The sequence below is a fragment of the Leptonychotes weddellii genome, chromosome 7, assembly GCF_054177405.1.
Source record: "Leptonychotes weddellii isolate Sample4059 chromosome 7, ASM5417740v2, whole genome shotgun sequence".
NCBI classification, from domain to species: Eukaryota; Metazoa; Chordata; class Mammalia; order Carnivora; family Phocidae; genus Leptonychotes; species Leptonychotes weddellii.
Genome location: NC_138375.1, coordinates 105,068,658 through 105,091,559, shown reverse-complemented (window position 1 = coordinate 105,091,559; position 22,902 = coordinate 105,068,658). Strand labels below are relative to the sequence as shown.

At 42.3% G+C, this 22,902-nt stretch overlaps 2 protein-coding genes across 3 annotated transcripts in view; one reads left to right on the top strand and one right to left on the bottom strand.

Annotated features, from left to right (window-relative positions):
* The window catches only part of STK32A (serine/threonine kinase 32A), a 116,376-nt gene extending 100,692 nt beyond the window's left edge, over nucleotides 1-15,684 (top strand). The window contains exons 12-13 of the mRNA XM_081826886.1: nucleotides 11,970-12,034; nucleotides 12,435-15,684. Of these exons, the coding sequence (XP_081683012.1) occupies nucleotides 11,970-12,034; nucleotides 12,435-12,525 (156 nt within the window). The 3' untranslated portion in view covers nucleotides 12,526-15,684. The remainder of the gene's footprint in view (nucleotides 1-11,969; nucleotides 12,035-12,434) is intronic.
* A 2,792-nt stretch (nucleotides 15,685-18,476) lies between these two features.
* Nucleotides 18,477-22,902, bottom strand: part of DPYSL3 (dihydropyrimidinase like 3) — a 104,664-nt gene continuing 100,238 nt past the window's right edge. For both annotated transcript variants that reach the window (XM_081826883.1, XM_081826885.1), the window contains exon 14: nucleotides 18,477-21,723. In XM_081826883.1, the coding sequence (XP_081683009.1) occupies nucleotides 21,635-21,723 (89 nt within the window). In that variant the 3' untranslated portion in view covers nucleotides 18,477-21,634. The remainder of the gene's footprint in view (nucleotides 21,724-22,902) is intronic.

Sequence of the window (22,902 nt, the reverse complement as noted above, 5' to 3'; positions counted from 1 at the left end):
CCTCGGATTCACTTCTCCGCACGTCCTACCTTCCAGAAAGTGGTCGCTTTTCTGTTCAGAGAGTTGTTGCTATTCCTTTCTTCGATCTCCTGTTGAGTTTGTAGGTGTTCAGAATGGTTTGATCCCTATCCAGCTGAATTCCTGAGAGGAGACGAAATCCAGGTCTCCTACTCCTCCGCCATCTTGCTCCGCCCCCCTCCCATTTTAACCATTTTTAAGTGTACAATTCAGTGGCATGAAGTACGTTCACACTGCTGTATAGCCACCACCACTCTTCAGTTCCAAAATTTTTTGTTACCCCAAACCCCATTTGTCTTTTCCTTCATTTCTTTCAGCAATGTTCTGCAGCTTTTGCGAGTACAAATTTTTCGCCTCCTTGGTTAAACTTATTCTTAAGTATTTTATTCTTCTGGATACTATGGAAATGGAATCGTTAATTTCCTTCTTGGATTGTTAATTCCTGGTATACAGAAAAACAACCAATTTTTCTTTGTTGATTCTGTGTGCTGCAACTTTGCTGAGCTCATTTTGTAGCCCTACAGCTTCCTTGTGGATTCCGTGGGATTTTCTATCTATGAGACCATGTCATCTACAAATAAGGATAGTTTTACTCTTCTTTACAGTTTGGACGCCTTTAATTCTTTTCTTTCCCTGATTGCTCTGGCTAGAAATTCCAGTACATTGTTGAATAGCAATGGCAAAAGCAGGCATCTTTGCCTTTTTTTTTTTTTGCTCTTAGGGGTAAGTACCTTTTACCATTGAGTATTGTGTTAGCTGTATGTTTTTTTGTAAAAGCCCTTTATCTTGTTGAAGAAGTATTCTTCTTTTTTTTTTTTTTAAGATTTTATTTATTTGAGACAGAGAGGATGAGAGACAGAGAGCATGAGAGGGAGGAGGGTCAGAGGGAGAAGCAGACTCCCTGCCGAGCAGGGAGCCCGATGCGGCGGAACTCGATCCCAGGACTCCAGGATCATGACCTGAGCCGAAGGCAGTTGCTTAACCAACTGAGCCACCCAGGCGCCCGAAGAAGTATTCTTCTATTCCTAGGTTTTTTTAGTGCTTTCATCATGAAGGTCTTGAATTTTGTCAAATGCCTTTTTCTGGGTCAAATGAGATAATCTTGCACATTTTTCTTTTCTTAGTTCTATTAATGCAATGTGTTATTTTGGCTGGTTTTCTTATGGTGAACCATTCTCACACTCCTGGGATAAATCCTACTTGCTCATTATGTGTAATCTTTTAATACAGTGTTGGACTTGGTTTGCTAGAACATTGTTGAAGATTCATTCATCTATATTCATAATGAAAATTGGTAATTTTCTTCTCTTTTGATGTCTTTAGCTGTTTTGGTATTGGGGTAAAGCTGGGTCATAGAACGAGTTAGAAAGTGTTCCCTCCTCGTCTTTTTTTTTTTTTTTTTTTAGACGAGTTTGAGAAAGATTGGTATTATTTCTTATTTAAACATTTGGTAGAATTCACTGCTCAAGTCTTCTGGTCCTGGACTTTTCTTTGTTGGAAAGTTTCTTATTACAGATTTTTACTTGTAGATTACTCTTTATTTGTTATAGGTCTGTTGAGATTTTATATTTCTTCTAAAGTTTTTGTAGTAATTTGTGTTTTTCTAGAAATTTGTCCATTTCATCTAGATGTTATTTGTTGATGTACAGCGTAATTTGTTTTTCTAGAAATTTGTCCATTTCATCTAGATGTTATTTGTTGATGTACAGCGTAATTTGTTTTTCTAGAAATTTGTCCATTTCATCTACATGTTATCTGTTGATGTACAGTTGTTCACCCTCGTTTTTTTTTATTTCTGTAAGGTAAGGTTGGAAGTCATGTGTTCCCACTTTCATTTATGATTTTAGTTATTTGCATCTTTTTTCTTTTTTTCTTTATGTATGGCTAAACATTTGTCAGTCTTGTTCATCTTTTCAAAGAACCAGTGATGATGTTTGTTGTTCTTCTATTCTCTATTTCATTTGTCTCTGCTCTCATCTTTATTATTTCCTTCCTTCTGCTAGCTTTGGGTTTAGCCTGCTTTTCTCTTTCTAATTCATCAAGGTATGAAGTTAGGTTATTGATTTGGGATATTTCTTCTTTTCTAAGGTAGACATTTACAGCTATTAAATCCCCTCTGATTACTGCCTTTCACTGCATCCCCTAAGTCTTAGTATTTTGGGTATTTCTGTTTATTTATCTTGAAGTTTTTTCTAACTCTTGTTGTGATTTTTTTGACACAATGGCTATTTAAGAATGCATTGTTTAATTTCTACATATTTGTGAATTTTCCGGTTTTCTTCTATTGTTGATTTCTAGCTTCATTTTTTTGTGGTCAGAGAAGATAATTTGTATGGTTTTAATCTTTTAAAATGTATTGAGACTGTTTTGTACCCTAACATATGGTTTCCTTCCATGGTTTCTTTACCTTTATGAGCATATTTAAGATAGTTGTTTTGAAGTCTCTATTTGGGGGTGCCTGGGTGGCTCAGTCAGTTAAGCATCCAACTCTTGGTTTCAGCTCAGGTCATGATCTTGGGGTTGTGAGATCAAGCCCTGTGTTGGGCGGAGTCTGCTGGAGATTCTCTCTCCCTCTCCCTCTGCCCCTCCTGCTCATGCTGCTCTCTCTCAAGTATATAAATAAATCTTTAAAAAAATAAAGTCTCGGGCGCCTGGGTGGCTCAGTCGGTTAAGCGTCTGCCTTCGGCTCAGGTCATGATCCCAGGGTCCTGGGATCGAGTCCCGCATCGGGCTCCCTGCTCAGCCAGGAGTCTGCTTCTCCCTCTCCCACTCCCCCTGCTTGTGTTCCCTCTCTTGCTGTCTCTCTCTGTCAAATAAATAAATAAAATCTTAAAAAAAAAAAAAAAAACCTTAAAAATAAATAAATAAATAAATAAAGTCTCTGTTTAGTAAATCCAATGTTTGGACATCCTCAGGGATAATTTCTGTTCCTTTGAATGGGCCTTGTGATTTTATTTGAAAACCTGACATTTGAGTATTATAATAAAGTACCTCTAGAAATCAGAATCTTTCCTTTTGTAGGGTTTGCTCTTTTTTGATTGTTGAAGGCAGTACTTGTCCTTTATAAAGTAACTTTTACAAACTACTTTTGCAAACACCGTATTCCTTGCCATGTGTCATCCCTGAAGTTCCTGTTATGTTAGATTGTGTTTAGCTAATATTTTGACAGAGGTTTCCTTGAACACCAGGAGCATTTTTTAAGTTGCATTTTTTCTTGATTTAGTGTTTCCTTGGTTGTTAAAGAAAATCTTTGATTGCTTTCCAGAATTCTGACAAAGTTAGCTCTGACAGTTTCTGCTTGTTTTTTGTTTCTGTTGTTGGGAGCTTGGAGCTGCCTATTCTAATATTCTGTTCTAGTTCCTTCTAATCTGGTACCCTAAGTTTAAAAATAAAAATTATTTTGCTTCACAGTAAAGGTTAGTATTCTCCCAAAGAAGAATCAGAAAGATCGTGAATCTCAAAATAGCACTCTATCTACTCTTTGAAAACATCAAGGTTTTAAAAATGTGAGTATCATATGATCTCACTGATATGAGGAATTTGAGAAACAAGACAGAGGATCATAGGGGAAGGGAGGGAAAAATGAAACAAGATGAAACCGGAGGGGGGACAAACCGTAAGAGACTCTTAATCTCAGGAAACAAACAGGGTTGCTGGAGTGGAGGGGGATGGGAGGGATGGGGTGGCTGGGTGATAGACACTGGGGAGGATATGTGCTATGGTGAGTGCTGTGAATTGTGTAAGACTGATGAATCACAGACCTGTACCCCTGAAGCAAATGATACATTGTTAATAAAAAAAATGTGAGGATCAATCTTAGCAGCTCATTACAGTATTACCATGTTTGTTCATTCATTCATTCATTCATTCAATACATGATTATAAAGTGCCTGCTGTGTCAGGAAATGTCTCTGACTTTCTAGTCATTGCTGCCCTTAGAGGTACAAAGTGCTCTGGGAATTACTCATTGGTCCTGAGTGAGGGTCAAGACAGGTTTTCCAGAAGAGCAAACATTTGATCTGGTTCCTCTTCTGGTCCAGGCCTTTTGAACACAGCACAGGTATTTCCTACTGTTGGCAACCATCTGCCATTTCATTTGTTTTGAAATAATGAAGGCATTTCTATACTCTCAGGATATACCAGTCCTGAAATGCCCTTATCCTTTGTTTTCTGTGTGGCTACCTCTATTCAACCTAGAGGAACCAGATCTGGAACCAGATCTGACCTGGAAAAGAGGTCAGCAATCCAACTGTGATGATTTTAGTGATAATGCATGGTCTCTTACTACTCCCTCAATCTTTTTTTTTTTAAAGCTTTTTTTTTAAAGATTTCATTTATTTATTTGACAGAGAGAGAGACAGTGAGAGAGGGAACACAAGCAGGGGGAGTGGGAGAGGGAGAGAGAGGGAGAAGCAGCGTTCCCCTCTGAGCAGGGAGCAGGGAGCCCGATGCGGGCCTCGATCCCAGGATCCTGAGATCATGACCTGATGCTTAAGACAGATGCTTAACAAGTGAGCCACCCAGGCGCCCCTACTCCCTCAGTCTTTAAAGCCTGCTTCCTGGTTGGGAAAAAACATGCACGACAAACCCATTGGCTTATCTTCTCCTTCTCTACATTCCATCTGCTTGACAAACCCATTGGCTTATCTTCTCCTTCTCTACATTCCATCTGCTTTTTTATTTGGCATTTCATTAAAATGGAAATTTTAAACATAATTTTTAGCCCAATTAATTGTATTAATACAGCCATCATTTTCATTTAAAGATGTACTTTAAATATCCTGCAAACCTTTTAACCTGTGTCTTATCTGGTCTCTTTGTTTTGGTTAAATTTTTTTAAGAGGGGCTCCTGGGTGTCTCAGTCAATTAAGTATCCAACTCTTGATTTCGGCTCAGGTCATGATCTCAGAGTTGTGAGATCGAGCCCCACGACGTCAGGCTCCACACCCAGCGATTGAGATTATCTCTCTCCCTTTCCCTCTGCCCCTCCCACCCCTGCTCTCTCTTTCTCTCTCTGAAAAAAAAAAATTGTTCCAAGAAATGCTAGGGTGAGAGAGAGAGAGAATTTGCAAGATACATTTATCCTATGGGCATATATATATATATCCTAAAAAGCTTTATTAAGGGGAAAAGCCCTACAATGCCAGTTTTGTGCATGGGAAAATAAAACCTATTGTAATATTTTATATATATCTTATTGTATATATTTATTTTATGTTTATATAATAATATATATTTGACATATACACATATATAAATATATAGTTCTATAAATATTTATGCATATACTTACATAAATATGTGTAACTCTAGTAGAGTTGCTTTGTTTTTGTTTTTTAACTTTCTCATGTGGGAAAAGAGGTAAGGGGAGTCATGCCTCAGATGCCTTCTCAACTTGTAAAGATAATCTATGTAGATATTTACATCTTAGGAGAAAGGGATATAAATGGGACTACTATCACCAGGCCCACAGGTTATTAAGGAAGTGATCCACTCGGCATCATAGACACACTAGAGGGTAGAACTTATTTTCACAGGGCTTATTAACAACCTCTGAAGTCCAAAAGTCTTACAAGAGACTTTCTTAGAAATATCTGCTAGCATCTGTTTTTGTGTGTGTGTGTGTGTGTTGTTTTGTTTTTGTTTTGTTTTCATGATGAAGATCTCTTATCCTGTCGCTGTAAGGGAGAAGGAACATCCTCTTCTTTTCATCTTGTAATCACGTAGACTTCTTTCACCCACCGTTAGCAGGTTCTGTGTGCTTCTAGACTATGACATGGAATTGCGTTAGTGAGTATGGAGCAGAAAGAGTCAGGCTTGAAATGCTCTAAACTTATAATAAGGATAAGAAAGGGGTAGAATTATCTTGTTAAAAGACAGAATGTGGGTGTGCATCTATCTGCAACGATGGCTTCTACGTGTTGAACAGTCAATGCTAATGCAACTAGCATGGTGGCAAATTGATCTTTGATAGACTTGAAAATCTGTGAGAGAGCACATGTCCCCTCTCTCCAGTTAAGAGCTGTCATCCCTTCTTCCTATTGTGACTAGATGAGGCAGTGTGTGTAGTGGCTACTTAGCAAATAGCTGTGTGATTCTTTTAAATGTAATGGTTTAAACATTAACCCATGTATCCTTTGTAAGGATTGATTCCTTCAGATATAAAAAAAATAGGAATAGGAATAGGACCTACCTCTTAAAATTGATCTGAGGAGGAAGTAAGACAATGTTAGTAAGGCACATTAACCATTAACTGTGTTAAGCTGTGGATTTATATAATGCTGAAATCTTATCATATGACCCCTTGGACTTCTCCTCTAGGTCCCTGCTGCATCAGTGCTTCTCAACCTTAGCATCACACTTAACCCATTTGGGAAAACTTTTTTAGTATACTGGTGTCTGGGTCCCACCCAAGAACAGTTACATTTGAATCTGGGAGTGTAGCCTGGGCATCAGTACTTGAAAACGTTCTTCAGGTGATTCTGTATATGCAGCTAAGCTTGAGATCCACTGCTGCAGAACCCGGGATAGGATTAAATAAAGTAAAAGCACTACAATTTTCCCTTTCCTCCTGTTTTCTCATTTATAAAATGGAGTTGATATCGGTACCCATTTCAAAGACTTGTTCTGAGTTAATTAGTACATGTAACGTGTCCGGCAAAATGATTAGTTATTATGTTTTACTCTTCCATTCTACATCCTGATTCCTAACTTCTTCCTTTCCCATGTTCCTACTTTGTTCCTATTTATGTCAGATGCCTCTACTTCTTTGCTTCCAGAATATTCTCCCTTCATCCTTCTCTGCTCATCAACAACTTTGAAGTATAGAACCAAAAAGAATAACTTAAAGTCCTCTTTTACTACCTCCTGAGATTTCCACCTGCTCCAAATCCTTCAGATATTTCTGATGCCACCTCCATGCACACCAGCTGTCTGCTCTGCTCATCCCTGAGAAGCGGGTTCGAAGAGTCCTAACCAACCTTTTCCTTCTCATTCACATAAGACCCATTCATCCCTCCATTCTGTTTGCCTCCCCCTCCTTTCCCTCATCTTCTCTTTCTGGCTACTGCTGTTGACTTATCCATGTCACTGAACTTCTTAAACTTTTTCACCTAAAGCAGAGGAAAGAGAACATGTTGAATGTGAATGCTTCAAGGACCAGGGTGGGGCCGTGTGGAGGGGAACTCGTGGGGTCTACAGTGCCAGATCACAAACTCTTCTCTCAGTGTCTAGTTTATATCTTTAAGTAAAACAGAATTAGGTGATAGAAAAAAAAATTCACATGGATTCCTACATTTTAGTTGATTTTAATCTTGATTTTTAAGGTTAAAAATATTTTTAAATGTTAATATTTTAAATCTTTTTCATGTTATATTTTAAGTAACATTTTATATGTCCATATATATGTATATAAATCTTTATATGTTTATATAAATATGTTTTGTTTATATATATTCTATATAAGCATATATACATAAACAAACATATGAACATATTACATAATTTACATATATTTTAATACAATATTTTATGTATGTATATATGTTTTGTTAATATATGATATATATTATACATAAATACCTAAAGGTTGGTTTTTTTTTTTCCTTTGAGTATAGTTCAACTAACCAAGGAAAAAAGAGAGAGGACCCAAATCAATAAAATACAAATGAAAGAGGAGACATTACAACTCCTCTCTGTAGGAGACAGCACAGAAATGCTAAGGAGCATAAGAAACCACTATGAACAACTATATACACAACAAACTGACAACCTAGAAAAAAATGGGCTTTTTTTACTAAGAAAATTCTTAGTAACATACAACCTACCAATTCTGAATCAGGAAGAAATTAAAGACCTGAAGAGACCAATTACTAGTAAGGAATTTGAATCAGTAATCAAAAATCTCCCAACGAAGAAAAGCCCGGGACAGATAGTTTCACTGGTGAATTTTACCAAACATTTAAAGAAGAATAAACACTAATCCTTCTCAAACTCTTCCAAAAAATCGAAGAGGAAGAGACATCCCCAAACTCATTTTATGAGGTTAGCATTACCCTGACACCAAAGCCAGAAAAAGACATGAAAAGAAAAGGAAACTTCAGGTCAACATCCCCGATGAATACAGATGCAAAAATTCTCAATAAAATCCTAGCAAACCAAATTCAGCAGTAAATTAAAAGGAACATTTACCATGGTCAAGTGGGAGATACCCCTGAGACACAGAGATGGTTCAACATATGCAAATCAATAAATGTGATATATCACATTGATAGAATTGAATGAGAAAAATCATATCTCAAGAGACACAGAAAAAACATTTGACAAAATTCAACGTCTGTTCGTGATAAAAACTAACAAATGAGGTATAGAAGGAACATACCTCAACTTAATAAAGGCCATATATAAAAGCCCACAGCTAACATCATACTCAGTGATGAAATATTGAAAGCTTTTCTTCTAAGATCAGGAACAAGACATGGGTCCCCACTCTCATCACTCCTATTCAACATAGCACTGAAGTCCTAGCCAGAGCAATCAAGCAATGAAAAGATATAAAAGACATCAAAATTGGAAAGGAAGAAGTAAAATTGCCTATTTGAAGATGACATGATTTGATATATAGAAAATCATAAAGACTTCACCAAGAAACTGTTAGATCTAATCAATGAATTCAGTAAAACTGCAGGATACAAAATTACCATATAGTAGCATTTCTATATACTGACAATGAATTACCTGAAAAAAATCAATCCCATTTACAATAGCATCAAAAAACAATAAAATACTTAGAAATGAATTCAACCAAGGAGGTGAAAAATATACTGAAAACCACAAGACATTGATGAAAGAAATTAAAGACAACACATATAAATGAAAAGGAATCCCGTATTCATGGATGGAAAAATTAATATTGTTAAAATGTCTGTAGTACCCAAAGCCATCTATAGATTCAGTGCAATCCCTATCAAAATTCCAATGGGGTTTTTACAGAAGTAGAATAAAAAAATCGTAGTATCTATATGGCACCACCAAAGACCGCAAATAGGCAAAACAATCCTGAGAAAGAAGAACAAAGCAGGAATACATCCTTGTTTCAAGCTATACCACAAAGCTATAGTAATTAAAACAGTATGGTACTCACAGAGGAACGTAGACCAATGGAATAGAATCAAGGGCCCAGAAATAAACCCATACAAATACCATCAAGTAATATTTGACATGGGAGCCAAGAATACTCAATGGAGAAAAGACAGTCTCTTCAATAAATGATGCTGGGAAAATTGGACATTCACATGTAAAAAAATGAAGCTAGACTCCTAGATCTTACAAAAATGAACTCCCCAAAATTAACTCAAAATGGATTAAAGACTTAAATGTACACCAGAAACCATAAAACTCCTAGAAGAAAAGGTAGGAACAAACCTCCTTGACAATGGCCGTGGTAGTGATTTTTTGGATATAATACCTAAAGCACCAGGAACAAAATAAACAAGTAGGACTGCATCAATAAAAAGACAACTAATGAAATGCGAAAAAATATTTGCAAATCATATATCTGATAAGGTGTTATTATACAAAAACGTATAAAACTCATACAACTCAAAAGCAAAAAACAAAAAACAACAACAACAGCAAAAAACACCAAATAATCCAGTTGAAAAATGGGTAAAGGACCTGAATAGACATTTTTTCCAAAGAAGATACATGAAGGCCAACAGGTACACAAAAAGGTGCTCAACATTACTAAACATCAGGGAAATGCAAATCGAAACCATACACACCTGGTAGAATAGCCATCATCAAAAAGACAAGAAATACCACGTTTTGTCCAGGATGTGGAGAAAAGGGAACCCTTAAACGCTGTTGGTGGAAATGTAAATTGGCGCAGCCACTATGGAAAACAGTTTGGAGGTTCCTCAAAAATTTAAAACTAGAACTACCCTATGATCCAGCAATTCCACTTCTGAGGATTTATCGAAAGGAAACACAAATACTGTGTTGAAGAGCTATCTGCACTCCTATGTTCACCACAGCATTATTTCCAATAGCCAAGACATGGAAACATCAATGGGTGGATGGATAAAGTTGTGGTATGCACACACACACACACACACGAATATTAATTCATCCTTTAAAAAAGAAGGAAATCTGGCCATTTGCTACAACCCGGATAAATCTGGAGGGTGTCCTGCTAAGTGAAATAAGTCAGACAGAATGACAAATACTATACGATCTCAATTATATGTGGAATCAAACCAACCAGTGAACTCATAGAAAAAGAGATCATATTTTGGGTAACCAGAGGCAGGGGGGTGGGGTTTGGGTAATAGGATGAAGGAGGTCAAAAGGCACAAACTTTCAGTTATAAGATAAATAAGCACCAGGCATGTCAAGTGCAACAGGATGGCTGCAGCTAACATTGCTTTACGGTCTAGAGAAAGGTGTTAAGACAGTAAATCCTACGAGTTCTCATCAAAAGGAAAAACCATTTTTTTCTTCTTTTTTAATCTATAGGACAGTAGAGGTTAACTGAACTTGTGGTGATTATTTCACAAGTCCTTATGCTGTATACCTTAAACTTATACAGGGCTGGGGCGCCAGGGTGGCTCAGTTGGTTAAGCAACTGCCTCCGGCTCAGGTCATGATCCTGGAGTCCCAGGATCGAGTCCCGCAACGGGCTCCTTGCTCAGGGGGAAGCCTGCTTCTCCCTCTGGCGCTCCCCCCTCTCATGTGCTCTCTCTCTCTCTTTCAAATAAATAAATAAATCTTAAAAAAAAAACTTATACAGGGCTGTGTACCAATTATATCTCAATAAAACTAGGGGAAAAATAACAGTTCTAATAAAGATGTTTCTAGGAACACTACTTATAAGCCATATACTTTTATTTATATAAATATTTAAGTTTTTTAAATAAAACTCTTGGGGTAAAACTGCTGCCAAGAAGCTCTATCAGATTGTATTTACCCCATAGTTTCATGTCTCCCATGACTGATACTAGAAACCCTCAAGGTTACAAATACCCCATTTTGAGAACAAGAGTAAGTGTAGCAGAGTCTTCTTTTTCTCCTTTGTCTTGCTCCCCTCCCCACTCCTCTGAAATGTCTTCTCCTTTTCATTTGCCTCTTCTATCACCTAAACATTCACACAGGAAAGAAAATTCTCTAGTACTTGAAGACTTACTATTTCCTAATTCCTAGATTTTAAAAAAATGAATGAATAAATAAATATTTTTTCCTCAGGGAATATTTTTTTCATCAGAAGTCATTTGGAAGTATTTTATTGCAGACATGTAAAACGTTTGATCTGGGTCTGACACTGTCCTGGGCCTCATGATTATCACCATTTTGAAGTTAAATTTTCTCATTATGATGGAGAAGTCATCAAGAGATGTTGAAAACTGGATAGCACAAAGTCAAAGCAAATGTTTTGCATGTCTGTGAGAAAGTCACAAATATTTTGCTCACTGTGCCTGAGGTATAGTTACTCAACCCCAATACAGTTGTTGAGGGGAACATTCCCCCAGAACTCAGTATTTCCAGGCTGTTCATTAAATCCAAGTAGAACCTCCCAACCTTTCACAGGAGGCCAGGAGATGACTGGTGAGTAGGTAACTGGCTCAATGACCCGCATCTCCACCCACTTCGAAGCCATTGTTTCTTCATGGGCTGAGAGGCTGAAAGGCATCAAGCTCATAAACCATAACCCACATCTTCCTTGCTGTGGGGAGCAGAGCGGACATGTTTTGTCCTCTGGCAGTTTCTTCCTTATTTGCTCCCCTATTACTCTATTTGGGTCTCCTGCCACACATTTTCAGATAGTGTCCATTTGGAAGATACACTGGCGCTTCTGAGATCTGAGCCAGTGAACAGACAGGAGGTTGTTTGAGGATCCCCACTGGTCCGCTAACTGCATCTCTCTCCCCCTCCACTCCCACCTGTTCCCCCAGAAGATGTGCCTTCTTCAAGAGCATCTGGAATCTGTCCGGAAGGAGTTCATCATTTTCAACAGAGAAAAGTAAGTAAGCCCTGGTTCAACAGCAGCCCAGCAGATGATGGAGGAACAGAGCCTTAAGAGATTTTTTTAAACATTTTTAAATTTTTTCTCACATCAAAAATGATACCTATCCATAATAGAAAAATTGGAAAATTCAGAAGCCTTCCCCCCCCACACCCCGTATGAGATTTCAAAAATTGCAATAGGTAAATAAGCTTAGCATCAAGTTTCTGTTTCAGGGAAGGACAGAGGAATGGGACTAAAACAGTTAAAATCAGTGACATGTTTAAGATGGTTTCCTTGGCTCGTGCCACTTTCTAATTGTGGGGCTTAATTCTGTCATTTCAAAGTTTAAATCATTTCTTTTTCTTTTCAACAATAAGCCCTGGTTGTTGTTGTTGTTTTCCTTTTTTCTTTTAAGAGTAAAACGGGACTTAAATAAAAGACCAGCTAATCTACCCTTGGAACAAACCCAAGACCCACAAGAGGAGAATGACCAGAATAAGGAGTGAAGTCCTCCACATCTTCTGCTTGGGACCTTTCCTGACACCTCAGGCCAGGAACTTCCTGCCCACCCGTGCCAGGAATTGCTGACTGTAGTTCTCAGCTCTCCACACCTCATACACCCTAGAAAATGTGTATGAACGCCTTGGAGGAGGCAGCATGGCAGAGACCGACAGTCCCGGGTCTCTGGGATCTTGTTTCACCACGAATTAACTACGTGTCCTTGAGCAAGTCACTTCCCCCTGGTGTCTGCTTCGGGTCATTCATCCACGATGAGAGGGTTATACTAGCGGAGCTCTGTTCTCCCTTTCTACTGTTCCCATTCTGCTATTCCACACAGCCTTTCTCTTTATTTTCAAAGGAATATTTAGATGTAGATTTATTTTTCCACTCATCCTAACTACACTGTGACAAATGCGCGGATGGACACTGACGGGTGGGGGATGACTGCGTGAGGCTCTTCAGAGCTAGAGAATTTCAGAAAGAGGTCAGGATGCCCCCATCTGATTGAAGAGGGAGAAGGAATTCAATCCGGAAGCAATGAATGGGAGCGGATTGGAAGTAATGCAGATTTCTGAGGGCTTCCAGTGGCGTTCTGGTCAGCGCACCCTGTCAGCTCAGGTCAGCCAACAAGAGCCTGGGGGGCACGTCGTTCCCATGGCCCTTGGACAGTGACGTAAAGCTGGGCAGCCGAAACTGGGGATGATCAGTAAATACCGGCAATATTTACACCATGGAAATGGGCAAATGTTTCACATCAGGGCTTTTCAGCTGTGAAGCAGTTATTAGCATACTGCTCACCTTCTTCTAGTAACTACGTTCCTTGAGAGCGAATTGTCCTCTTATCAGAGACCCGTGTCCGGAGAGGATTGGAAATTAATATTGTCACATTGAGACCATGTGCCCCTCGTAGTAGTCAAGTTCTCCCTTACTTGTACAGGGGTTATAGTCTGAGTAGAATGGGAGGTGAATTTGGAAGAGAGTAAAATTTACACTTGGAAACTCCCTTAAATTACCCACACCATGGTTGGTATCTTTTCTAGGCGAAGCCCGGTGCAGTGAGCAATGAAACAAATCATCATTTGGGGCTTTGATTTTTGTCTTTTATTTTTGGTCTCATTTTTGGCCGGTATCAGATGAACCAAAATGTGGAACCGATTATATATGCTTTTATAGACTGGAATAACAGAACTTAGGGATGCCGCTCAGATCACCTGAGCCTTGTCCTTACAGACAGGAAGGGCCTTGCCAAGATGGCAGAGAGGAGGCAACAGGGAAGACCAGACAGAGAAAACAGGCTGAAGTAACAGATCCCACACCTGCCACACCAGACATCCAAGGAAGGAAGCAGCACTCGGGCAATTAAACACGGGTAGGAAGCCAATGCTGGATTTTAACTTGGCCTCCAGGATTTTCTCCTCCCTGAGTTAACAGGCCCAGGATTTCTGGCAGAGCTGTGAACAGTGCCTCTCTACTTTAAGAGCAACCATATTTTTGCTAAGAATTAAAACCAGATCTTTCCTTCTGTTTGATTCTGTTTTTCTACATTTCCCACATATTATTTGCCCATGCTATTTTGCTTTTCTCCAAACGCTATATAAACTCGGCACTGGCCCTGACTCTGTTTCTGATTATATATGAAAAGAGCAAGGGGAAGGTGACCCGCTTCTGTTCCAGGTTGGTAAGCCCAGGAGTGTCAGGGATCACTAGCATGTTTAGCAACTGGCAACTTTCATGCGTTTTGACTCAAGTCCTGATGCGCTGTGGACGTCTCTCTCCAGTCACCTGGTGTCTCCTCTTGCTGTGACCTTGTGTGTATCATCACAGGGGAAAGACTTCGGCAAACACTTGCCACAGGACAATGGGATCAGGAGGCTCTCCGTGGGGAAGGGAGCCAGCCATCTGTGTCATTTCACATCTGTACAATGTCTAACAGGATGGGAACCCCCTACCATCTCTGTAGCGTGAACCCCTAGTTTTTATTTCCGGTGAGTTCCTGCTGTGCCCGAGGCACCTCTGTGGACATTCAGGAACCGTGGACACACCAACTAGACAGCACAGCCTCAGAGTGGTAAGATGGATTTTCAGTCCTAATCAGGTTACAGACCCACCATGTGTTTCCAGTTAGAAATGAAAAAGCATTGCATCTAGAGTGCAGAACAACTGATTATAAGCACCTCCCACCACCACACATTTTAAACATTAGGAGAAAAAGTTTTCCAAAAACCAGAAGGAGGCCTAAATCTGTACCATGATTGCTAGATGTTGGTATCAGATTCTTTGGTTTTATTCCGTAACTTGGGCCCAAAGTTCCTATCCTAACCAGTTGGAACATGTCTCATCAATTAGTAGATGTGTGAAAACCAGGGCTCAGGGCTCAGAATTTTAGAAAACAAGCTGAGTATCGCAGCCCTTTGTCTGGTATTCATACCATCTTCTTCTAACTGCTTCCTCCCTTACCTGTGTGGAGCATCTGAAAACTCGGAGCAAGACCAGAAGCATCCAGGTTATAATAACTCTTACCCTGCAGCAGAGACCCCTTGCATTCAGCGGCCCCTCGTGGCTGGGTGGGCACCCGAGCCCTGTAAGCCTGCCCACGCCCCGAACTCCATGGAAGTGAATGCCCCGCTAATGGCAAACACATCTCGAGGGCCATGCTGGTTTTGGCTGGGGTCGTTGCTAGGGCAGCACTGAATGTCCAGCAGCACAAAGCACTGCTAAATGAATTACGGTCATTAATTCGTAGTGAAGCTTCTTGTGATGGGCAAGTTTTAACCGGAAACAACGAGGCCGTAGATCATCATGGCTTCTCTAGATTGGATGGGCAAATACGGATGCTAACGGAGCCGTCAGGAAGCTGGGTTGCTGCTTTTGATGATGCAGTCATGCTAAGGCTTTCGTTCACCAGCCGAACGAAAAGGCGTGCAACCCATCGTGTTTGTTTCAGTAGCCAGTCGTGCCTGCGTTGTCCACACAACATCCTGTTTCCTACTGTCTGCCTGTGATTGCTCTTTCTTACAAGCTCAGTGTGTCTGACTGACGTTGAACACTGATGTTCAAAATCCAAACTGCAGTGATCTGCGCTATTGTGAGCATGCAGCCACGGGGTGGGAGACACATGCTTCTGTTGATATGATGTAAATGTGCCTTGGTGTATTAAAATGTCTTCTGTATACAGTAAGCCACTGATCCTTGTCAGCTGTGTGTCACTGTTTGTCCTAGAGGTAGGGCTGTGGGTGCCCAAAGTCACCTGTTCCTACTTCCATTTCCCACTGTGAGGACCGTCCTTGACCAGGGACAAGCTGGTATTAGAGATGATATTCTAGAACGGGTGGGATGCAGCACAATTTAACTGACCCACAAATAGAACTAAAAGCCTGCCCCCTTAGCATTCACACCTTAGGGAGCACAGCCCAGAATTCCAGACTTTGCCCTTCACTCTGACCTTGTCCAAGACAGCCCGTGCCCCTCTTCTTCAGCATTGTGCCTTGCTACCCTTCAGCATCTTCGTCCTGCCCCATGCCATACACCAGAACAGCAGGTGGATGCTCCAAACCTGGGACAGGAGGGTCACGGGCAGCTCTGGATCCTTGTAGCTGGAAGCAACTTCCTTTTAGGCCCGCAGCAGCTTAGCAGCCAGTAGGCCAGCTGGTTCCCTGGGCTTATCCTGAAGTCAGTAGGCTCTTGTAAGTCCTGCGGGCTCTGAAGTCCTAAATGCTGAGTGCCCTATTGTCCAGGCCATGTCAGGCACCCTGCTTTGTTCCCAGTAGCCAACTGAGCGCACAGCAAGATCTAGAACTCCTGGTTCTGAAGAGTGACAGCCTGAAGTATGTGATCTCATTTTTGTCACCTGCTTTGGCCCTTACATCCCCCATTTCCTGCTCATGGTTGGTGTCCCTTTTGTGATGGCTTGATGGGAGCAGAGCTGATTCCAGAAAGTTTCTTTGAAACCAGAGAGACCTTTTTATGCCTGAAGTACTCTCATCCCCCACCTGGTCAGGTGTGACTCAGTCCCGAACAGCTCTAGCCCCCAGTGGGGTGAAAGTGTCTATGTCTGTTTCACCATTTTTTTTTTTAAACACGGCTTCATCTCTTGCAAACCCTGCAACCTGAGTTCACTTCAGTTAAGCTTTGCCCATGCCCTTTAAACCCACCCTAATCCTAAGGAGAGCTCAGTTGCTGCCCTGGTCATGAGCTGGGACAGGTATTTCACCAACCCTGAGTTCAAGCTGCAAACTGAGACTATGGGTCAAACCTTGAACCTCAAACTGAAATAATCATGTGCTGAGAGTAGCTTTTGATGTTTTCTAAGCTTCGGTGTCAAAAGCTATCATCACTCTATGCCCCTGTACTAGACAGCAACGTTCCACAGAAGCAAGAAGGGTTCATGACACATACAAGCAATTAGTAAGAAAACAGCATCTTCTGATCGCCATCTCCAACTGCTCCAACCTACACACAGGCTCTTCACTGAGCAAAACACTCAGGCCCCACAGGCTTGAGAAAGGTACCATGGCCATCTGCTGGTTCTGCCCACCCCGTATCCAAATCTGGTATCACAAATTGGTTGTTTTGGGTGTGATCCAGAGTCCTCAGGGTTCACGTGGCTCTGGGGCTGGGCACATGACCAGGGGGCGCCCATCAGTCTCAGTGTCCTGGCCAGGGTACCTAGTCCTATGGTGAACACAGGTCACAAGCCAGCCAACCAGAATCGGTCTCTTTGGTTGGACCTAGTGAGGGAGCCTCTCTCCTTCCCGAGTTGCTAGGCAGGCAAAATGAAAACGTGGGGATGCCAGTGGCCAGTTCTGCTCCCACACCCATAAGTTTTCTGAAGAAGCAATTACTAAAAGCAAGCAGGGCTAAGCGATTAAGAGAAACCACGTTCTAGACCGAGCTATGCTTCAGTCAACCCAGTTCTATCCCTGAAGTTCTCATTACACCAGACTTTAAAATACCCTTTTCAAAAAAATTTTGTGCATACAGTAGTCTGCCATTTGCAATGAGAAGTATCCCATACAATATGAAAGTGGATCCAGGCGTGTTTCCCCAAAGAGAGTTTAGCATAATAGGTCACTGGGATGTTAAAAGAGGATATAGAAGGGTTCAGCAGCCAAAAAGTTCGAGAACCTTGAATAGGACAAATTCTGAAAGGCTTAGAAGATTTCTCATAGCTTTTAATTTGATGATATGACCTTACAACTGTCAGAGGAGTAGCTTAGTGTAGCTTAGTAAATAATCCTTGCCAACGTTCCTACACAACTTGGGATCAGTATGTTAAAGAATATACCTTGAGGGCTGCCTGTGTGGCTCAGTCGGTTAAGCCTTTGGCTCAGGTCCTGATCCCGGAGTCCTGGGATCAAGCCCAGAGGTGGGCTCCCTGCTCAGTGGGGAGTCTGCTTCTCCCTCTCCCTCGGCCTCCCCTCACCCCTGGCTCATGCTGTCTCTCTGGCTTTTTCTCTGGCTCTCTCTCAAAAAATAAATAAAATCTTTAAATAACTATATATATATATATACATATATATATATATGATACATATATAGTTTGAAAAAAAAAAAGAATATACCTTGGAAAATGCTTAGTTTGAATTTTCTCAAAGTCCAGGCTTTTAGGGAAAGCAGAAAACCTTTAAGGAGATGACAAAAAACAGATGAAACCCTGTCAGGATCTGTACTGGACTCAGCCAGACCTTATCTCAAATGGTGATGGTGTTTTACATGAGATGATCCCCAGAAAAAACTTCAGTCATTCTAAGTTCTAATAACGGTCATCAAACTCTGTGGCCAAAACAAAAACTCGACCTCAACTGAGAAGATAGAAATCCCCCAGATTTCCTCAGGAAACCTCTTGTTTTCATCAAATCTGCCCCCCTCATTAAGCACGTCAGTTTTATTGTGCAATTTTCATACTGCAAGTGAAACGGCACATCGCGTACAGAAGAAGGCTGGACGACAACATCCGTAATTTCATAGTTATTTTAATAACCAGGTGTACATTAACAGTCACTTGATGAACTTTTCTTTAATCTCAGCTAAACTCAAAACACAGTTTTCTTCACGGTTCAAACCAAACAGCTCTTCACGTTCCGAGCTGCCTTACAGCTACCACAGATCACAGGGAGATTTACGGTCTGTTCATATTCACCAGACACAGAACTGAACACCCACACACCATTTTCCAAAGAGGGAACTTGTACAATGAATGCTGGCTGCCCGGGACAGCCCATGGGTATATCTGGGACTCAAGCTGGAGTTTTCCAGGGGGTAGGCCTGGGAAGCTTGTGGCTAGAACCAAGTTTGGTGGGGGAAGGGCCTCTCAGGGTGAGTGCAAGTCCAGGCTTAGGATTAAGGCCTTTGCAGCAGAGCATGACTCTCTGGGTGTAGGCATGAGGAAAAAGGCCAAAGGGTGACTGGTCTTTGAAGAAAACCCATTTTCGGGATGACTACAACTGCCAGTTTTAGAAAACAGAAATAGAAGAAACACCTCTACGGGATTGGCTGATCTAACAATTCCACAAATACCTTCTCAACTACCCAAGATTATGGCCCTCCCAGAGAGAACCCCAGTTGACTGCCATCTGGATAAGGAATAATGTGAGACTGTTGCAGGGAAGCCAGGGCATCCTTAGAGAGGGGCCAGGCCAAGAGACGAGAGGGCAAAAGAAAGCTTGGGCAGGAGACGAAGGTCCAGCAAGCCCTCCCACATGTGGATGAGATGCTGTGAATTCTGAGAGAGCTGTGACTTGCATCATGTTCTCTTCCTAAGCCCTGTGTATAGGGAGGGCTCTTTGACGTGCCTTATGGAAGAGGACACATTTGAATATAAATTTTAACTCAAGTAACAAGGTACGAGAAACCAAAGTCAAGGAAAGAGAGGGAGTTTTCCTGCAATTCTTAGGAATCTCTGTGCTTGGGAAGTTACTTATAGTAAGTGAAGAAAGGGAGGCTTTCCCAGATCACGTTGCCCATGGTGAAGGCATTAGCGTTATTCCTACAGCATGGAAAGCTTGTGTAGGATATGAAGTGCTGGTTGAATGCTTCATTCAGCAGTCCCAGTGCAGTGCAGACGACCAATGTGGCCATGAAGGATTTATTGTCATGGCCTAGAGAGGTCATGGAGGGAGGAGCTGGGCTCTGGCTAGGAATCAAGAGCAGACGGTACACAAGAGGACGCGCCCACTAGTTTTTTGTCTTTTCCTCCACCTGGTGGTTGTGGCTGGTACTGCAACACATCCTACAGAACAGCCCAGCCAATGAGGTATATATGTAACTTAGACGCTTCAGATCTGGCAATCTCCCTCTGCCCGCAAAACTGTCATTCTGAGTTCTGCGACAGGCCCTCAGGTGTTTTGAGTTATAAATCAAGAGCTACATGCTCCCGTTAAGTTTCCTTTAAAATAAAGGCACCATGAAAAAGCCTTCAAATAGCAAGATTCCTTATTATGAGGAGAAATGATCATTTTCATGAATAGAACAGTAATTAGATGGCTAGGGGGAGTCCTCTTCCTTGGCTATTTCCAAATTCCTTTTTAGCCATGTGTTGTTGTTCCCTTTTCTCTGGTCTTCAGCTGTCAGAGAGAACAGCTTCTCCTGAGCACCTGAAAGGTGTTTGAGGCCTGCTCTCTTTCTTCCAAGTACCTAGTACACACGGTTAGGGTCCTACGGGCCGCATCCCCCAAGCACAGACATCTGATCCCAGGGTGAATGTACTTTTTCTGCCTCTGGACCTTAGTTCTACAGATCCTCATCTGGCTCAGAGAACTTGCTCCAACATTGAATTTTCACAAGTGGCAGGGCGGGGAAATGGACATTGAGCTCCACGTCCGTTCTGGGCCACATCACACAAGGCTGCATGTCACTTCCACTCACCTTGGGAGGCTTTATAAGGAAACAAAAAGCTCCCCCAGAGGATGTGCTCAAAGAAGAGGCGACAGAGGGTTCAGGGCTGCAAAGCAGAACCACGGCCGCAGAATGTGCTCCCTCAGCTCCACAGACTAGCTTTCCCATATCTTTGCTTGGCTCCCGTCTCAACTGAGATCACCTGTTCGGAGCAAAACTTAGAGAACACCTAAGCACTAAAAATCCTCTTCAATCACGAATGTGCCTGGATCTTGAGACGGAAAGAATCGGCTACTGACCGGCAGCAAGAGAAGCCCTTCCCGGGGCCCCACTGAGGCTCGTCCTAACTTGGGATGACGAACACACGCTGCTCTTCCCAGTTCGCGAAGCCACGCGAATGCGAGGGGATCTCCAACGTGTGCTTTGAGGAAGGTGTGTGAGCATGGCTGCCCCCACCCCGAGGGCCTGTTGTTAAAGAGCACCAAAGAGGCAGGCAAGACAGAGAAGAGGGCTTTCCTCTCTCCTCTCTTCCTTCCCGGCCCAGGAAAGAGGAGAATTTGAAAGCAACACTGAGAAAGAGGCCCCACCAAACACTGGCACGATCAAGCAGGTGAAAATAATGGTTGGGTTTTGGTGTTTTAATAAAATGTTCAAAGGAATAAAATCTAGGAGGGGATGTGACTAAGTCTGGAACCTGAAGACTGCCTGCCTTCTCCACAGACCCCTGGGGACCGTGATGAAGGGACAGGCTGCCCCAAGTAGCCATCTTCCGTGGAAACAAACGTGCTTCGTCAACACAATACACAAGCCCCCTTATGCTCACCCACCCACCCGCCTCCCCGTCCACGCCCTACCCCAGCCCCTCTGAGCCTTCTGCCTCGCTCTGGGCTCCCACCACCCCCTCACCCCAAATAACTGCGTCCCTTTTGTTGATTTTCCTGGCATCCCAGCTTTGTCTGTCCCCTTGTCATAAAATGCAGCACTACACACGCTCTCAACACTATATAGCAGACTTTTACCTTAGTAGCCTGTCTGATTGCATGCACGTAAATGCGGGGAGGCAGGGTCAAACCAATCAAGGCTATGCATGAACAGAAAACAAAGCAATATTCGTAAAGCTAGGCAAGCGAGTGTAGCATTGGAGAAACATAAGGCTTGAGGCTTATTGATTCTTTAGATCGCAACTGTTTGGATTCGCTTTCCTTCTTAAATATTGGTGTACCATTTTGGCTTCAAAAAAATCTCTTCTTGCTTCTGCCCCTCTCTTTGGGGAGGGGTCGCTTAACTCAGGGACGTGATGTTAGAACGGCCTCCGGGGGGTGCCACGATGCGCTTGCTGGCCGAGCGGACCCCCTCATCCACTTGGGTGCCTGCAGTTGGCAATGCATTCCCAGGAAGAGAAAAGAGAGAGCGCAAGAGAGAAACTGGATTAATTTACAGAGTGTCAGACGGCAAGCACATTCCTGGCCTCATCTCCCAAGAAATTCCATTCCGGTCCTGTCAAGCATTCCAGGCGTTTAATATCCGCCCTCCTGGGGAACACCCATCTCCGCCAGGAAAAGCCAGGTTCTCATCTAGACACCATCGGACCCTCAGCATCATAAAAATGATAATAAAAACAAGGCCGGTGATCTGAGAAACAGCTGCTTACATTCACCGCGACAAGCAATGTTTCAGGTGCCCCTCAGACACCTCACCCGATCCTCACCACTATCCTAGGAGGGAGCTACTGTGATTGTTCCCATTGAACAGAGGCAGTGACTGGGGCTGTGAGAGCTTAGGGAACCTGACCCGGGTCTCACAACCTGGCCCGGTGCTGGTCAGGCCCCTGCAGGCTCAGCACGGAAGGAAGCGCTCACAAGTGCGCTTACGTCCATTCACAGAGGAGCTGCGACATGTTAGGGAGGAGGTCAGCCAGGGAGCAATTCAAATGGCAAAAAAAAAAAAAAAGACAAAAATTACCTGCCACAATCATAATGTGACCTGTGTCAACGTCACCTCAAAACCTGCAGTCTTTTCCTTCTGCCTTCCTCCCCTGATCCTGTCCCCTCGGCTCTTTCCGGCTTCTGCCATTCCCGTTCCTCTTCCTTCCCTAGACCCGTTCCTCTTTACCTCTCCCTGTCCCTTCTGGGTGTCTGGCTCCCCTCACACTTAAATTGTTCATCACAGAGACGCAAATCGACATTTACTTTTCCCCCTTTTAGCTACTGGTTATGGAGCAACTGGGTAATTATTTTCTATTATTATCAGTTCTTAAAGCATAGACAGGGTGAATGGTACGGCCAGCCTGGGGTAAGTATTTACTCAACGGCAGCTCGTACTCACACTATCACTATCACTAGGAGGGAGGGGAGAGTAAAAACGCCAGGTTCGAAGAAGCCCCTGCAGTCTGAGCTCTTTTTATTCTGGGCACACGGAGACGTGACCACACCACGCACAGCCCCCACAGTCTCACGTGGAAAATCACCGATTCCTAATGGGAAACATCTGGCCCCCACCCCAACAGCTGTGATCTCTAAGCAGAACTGGTCATCATTTAAACCTGATCT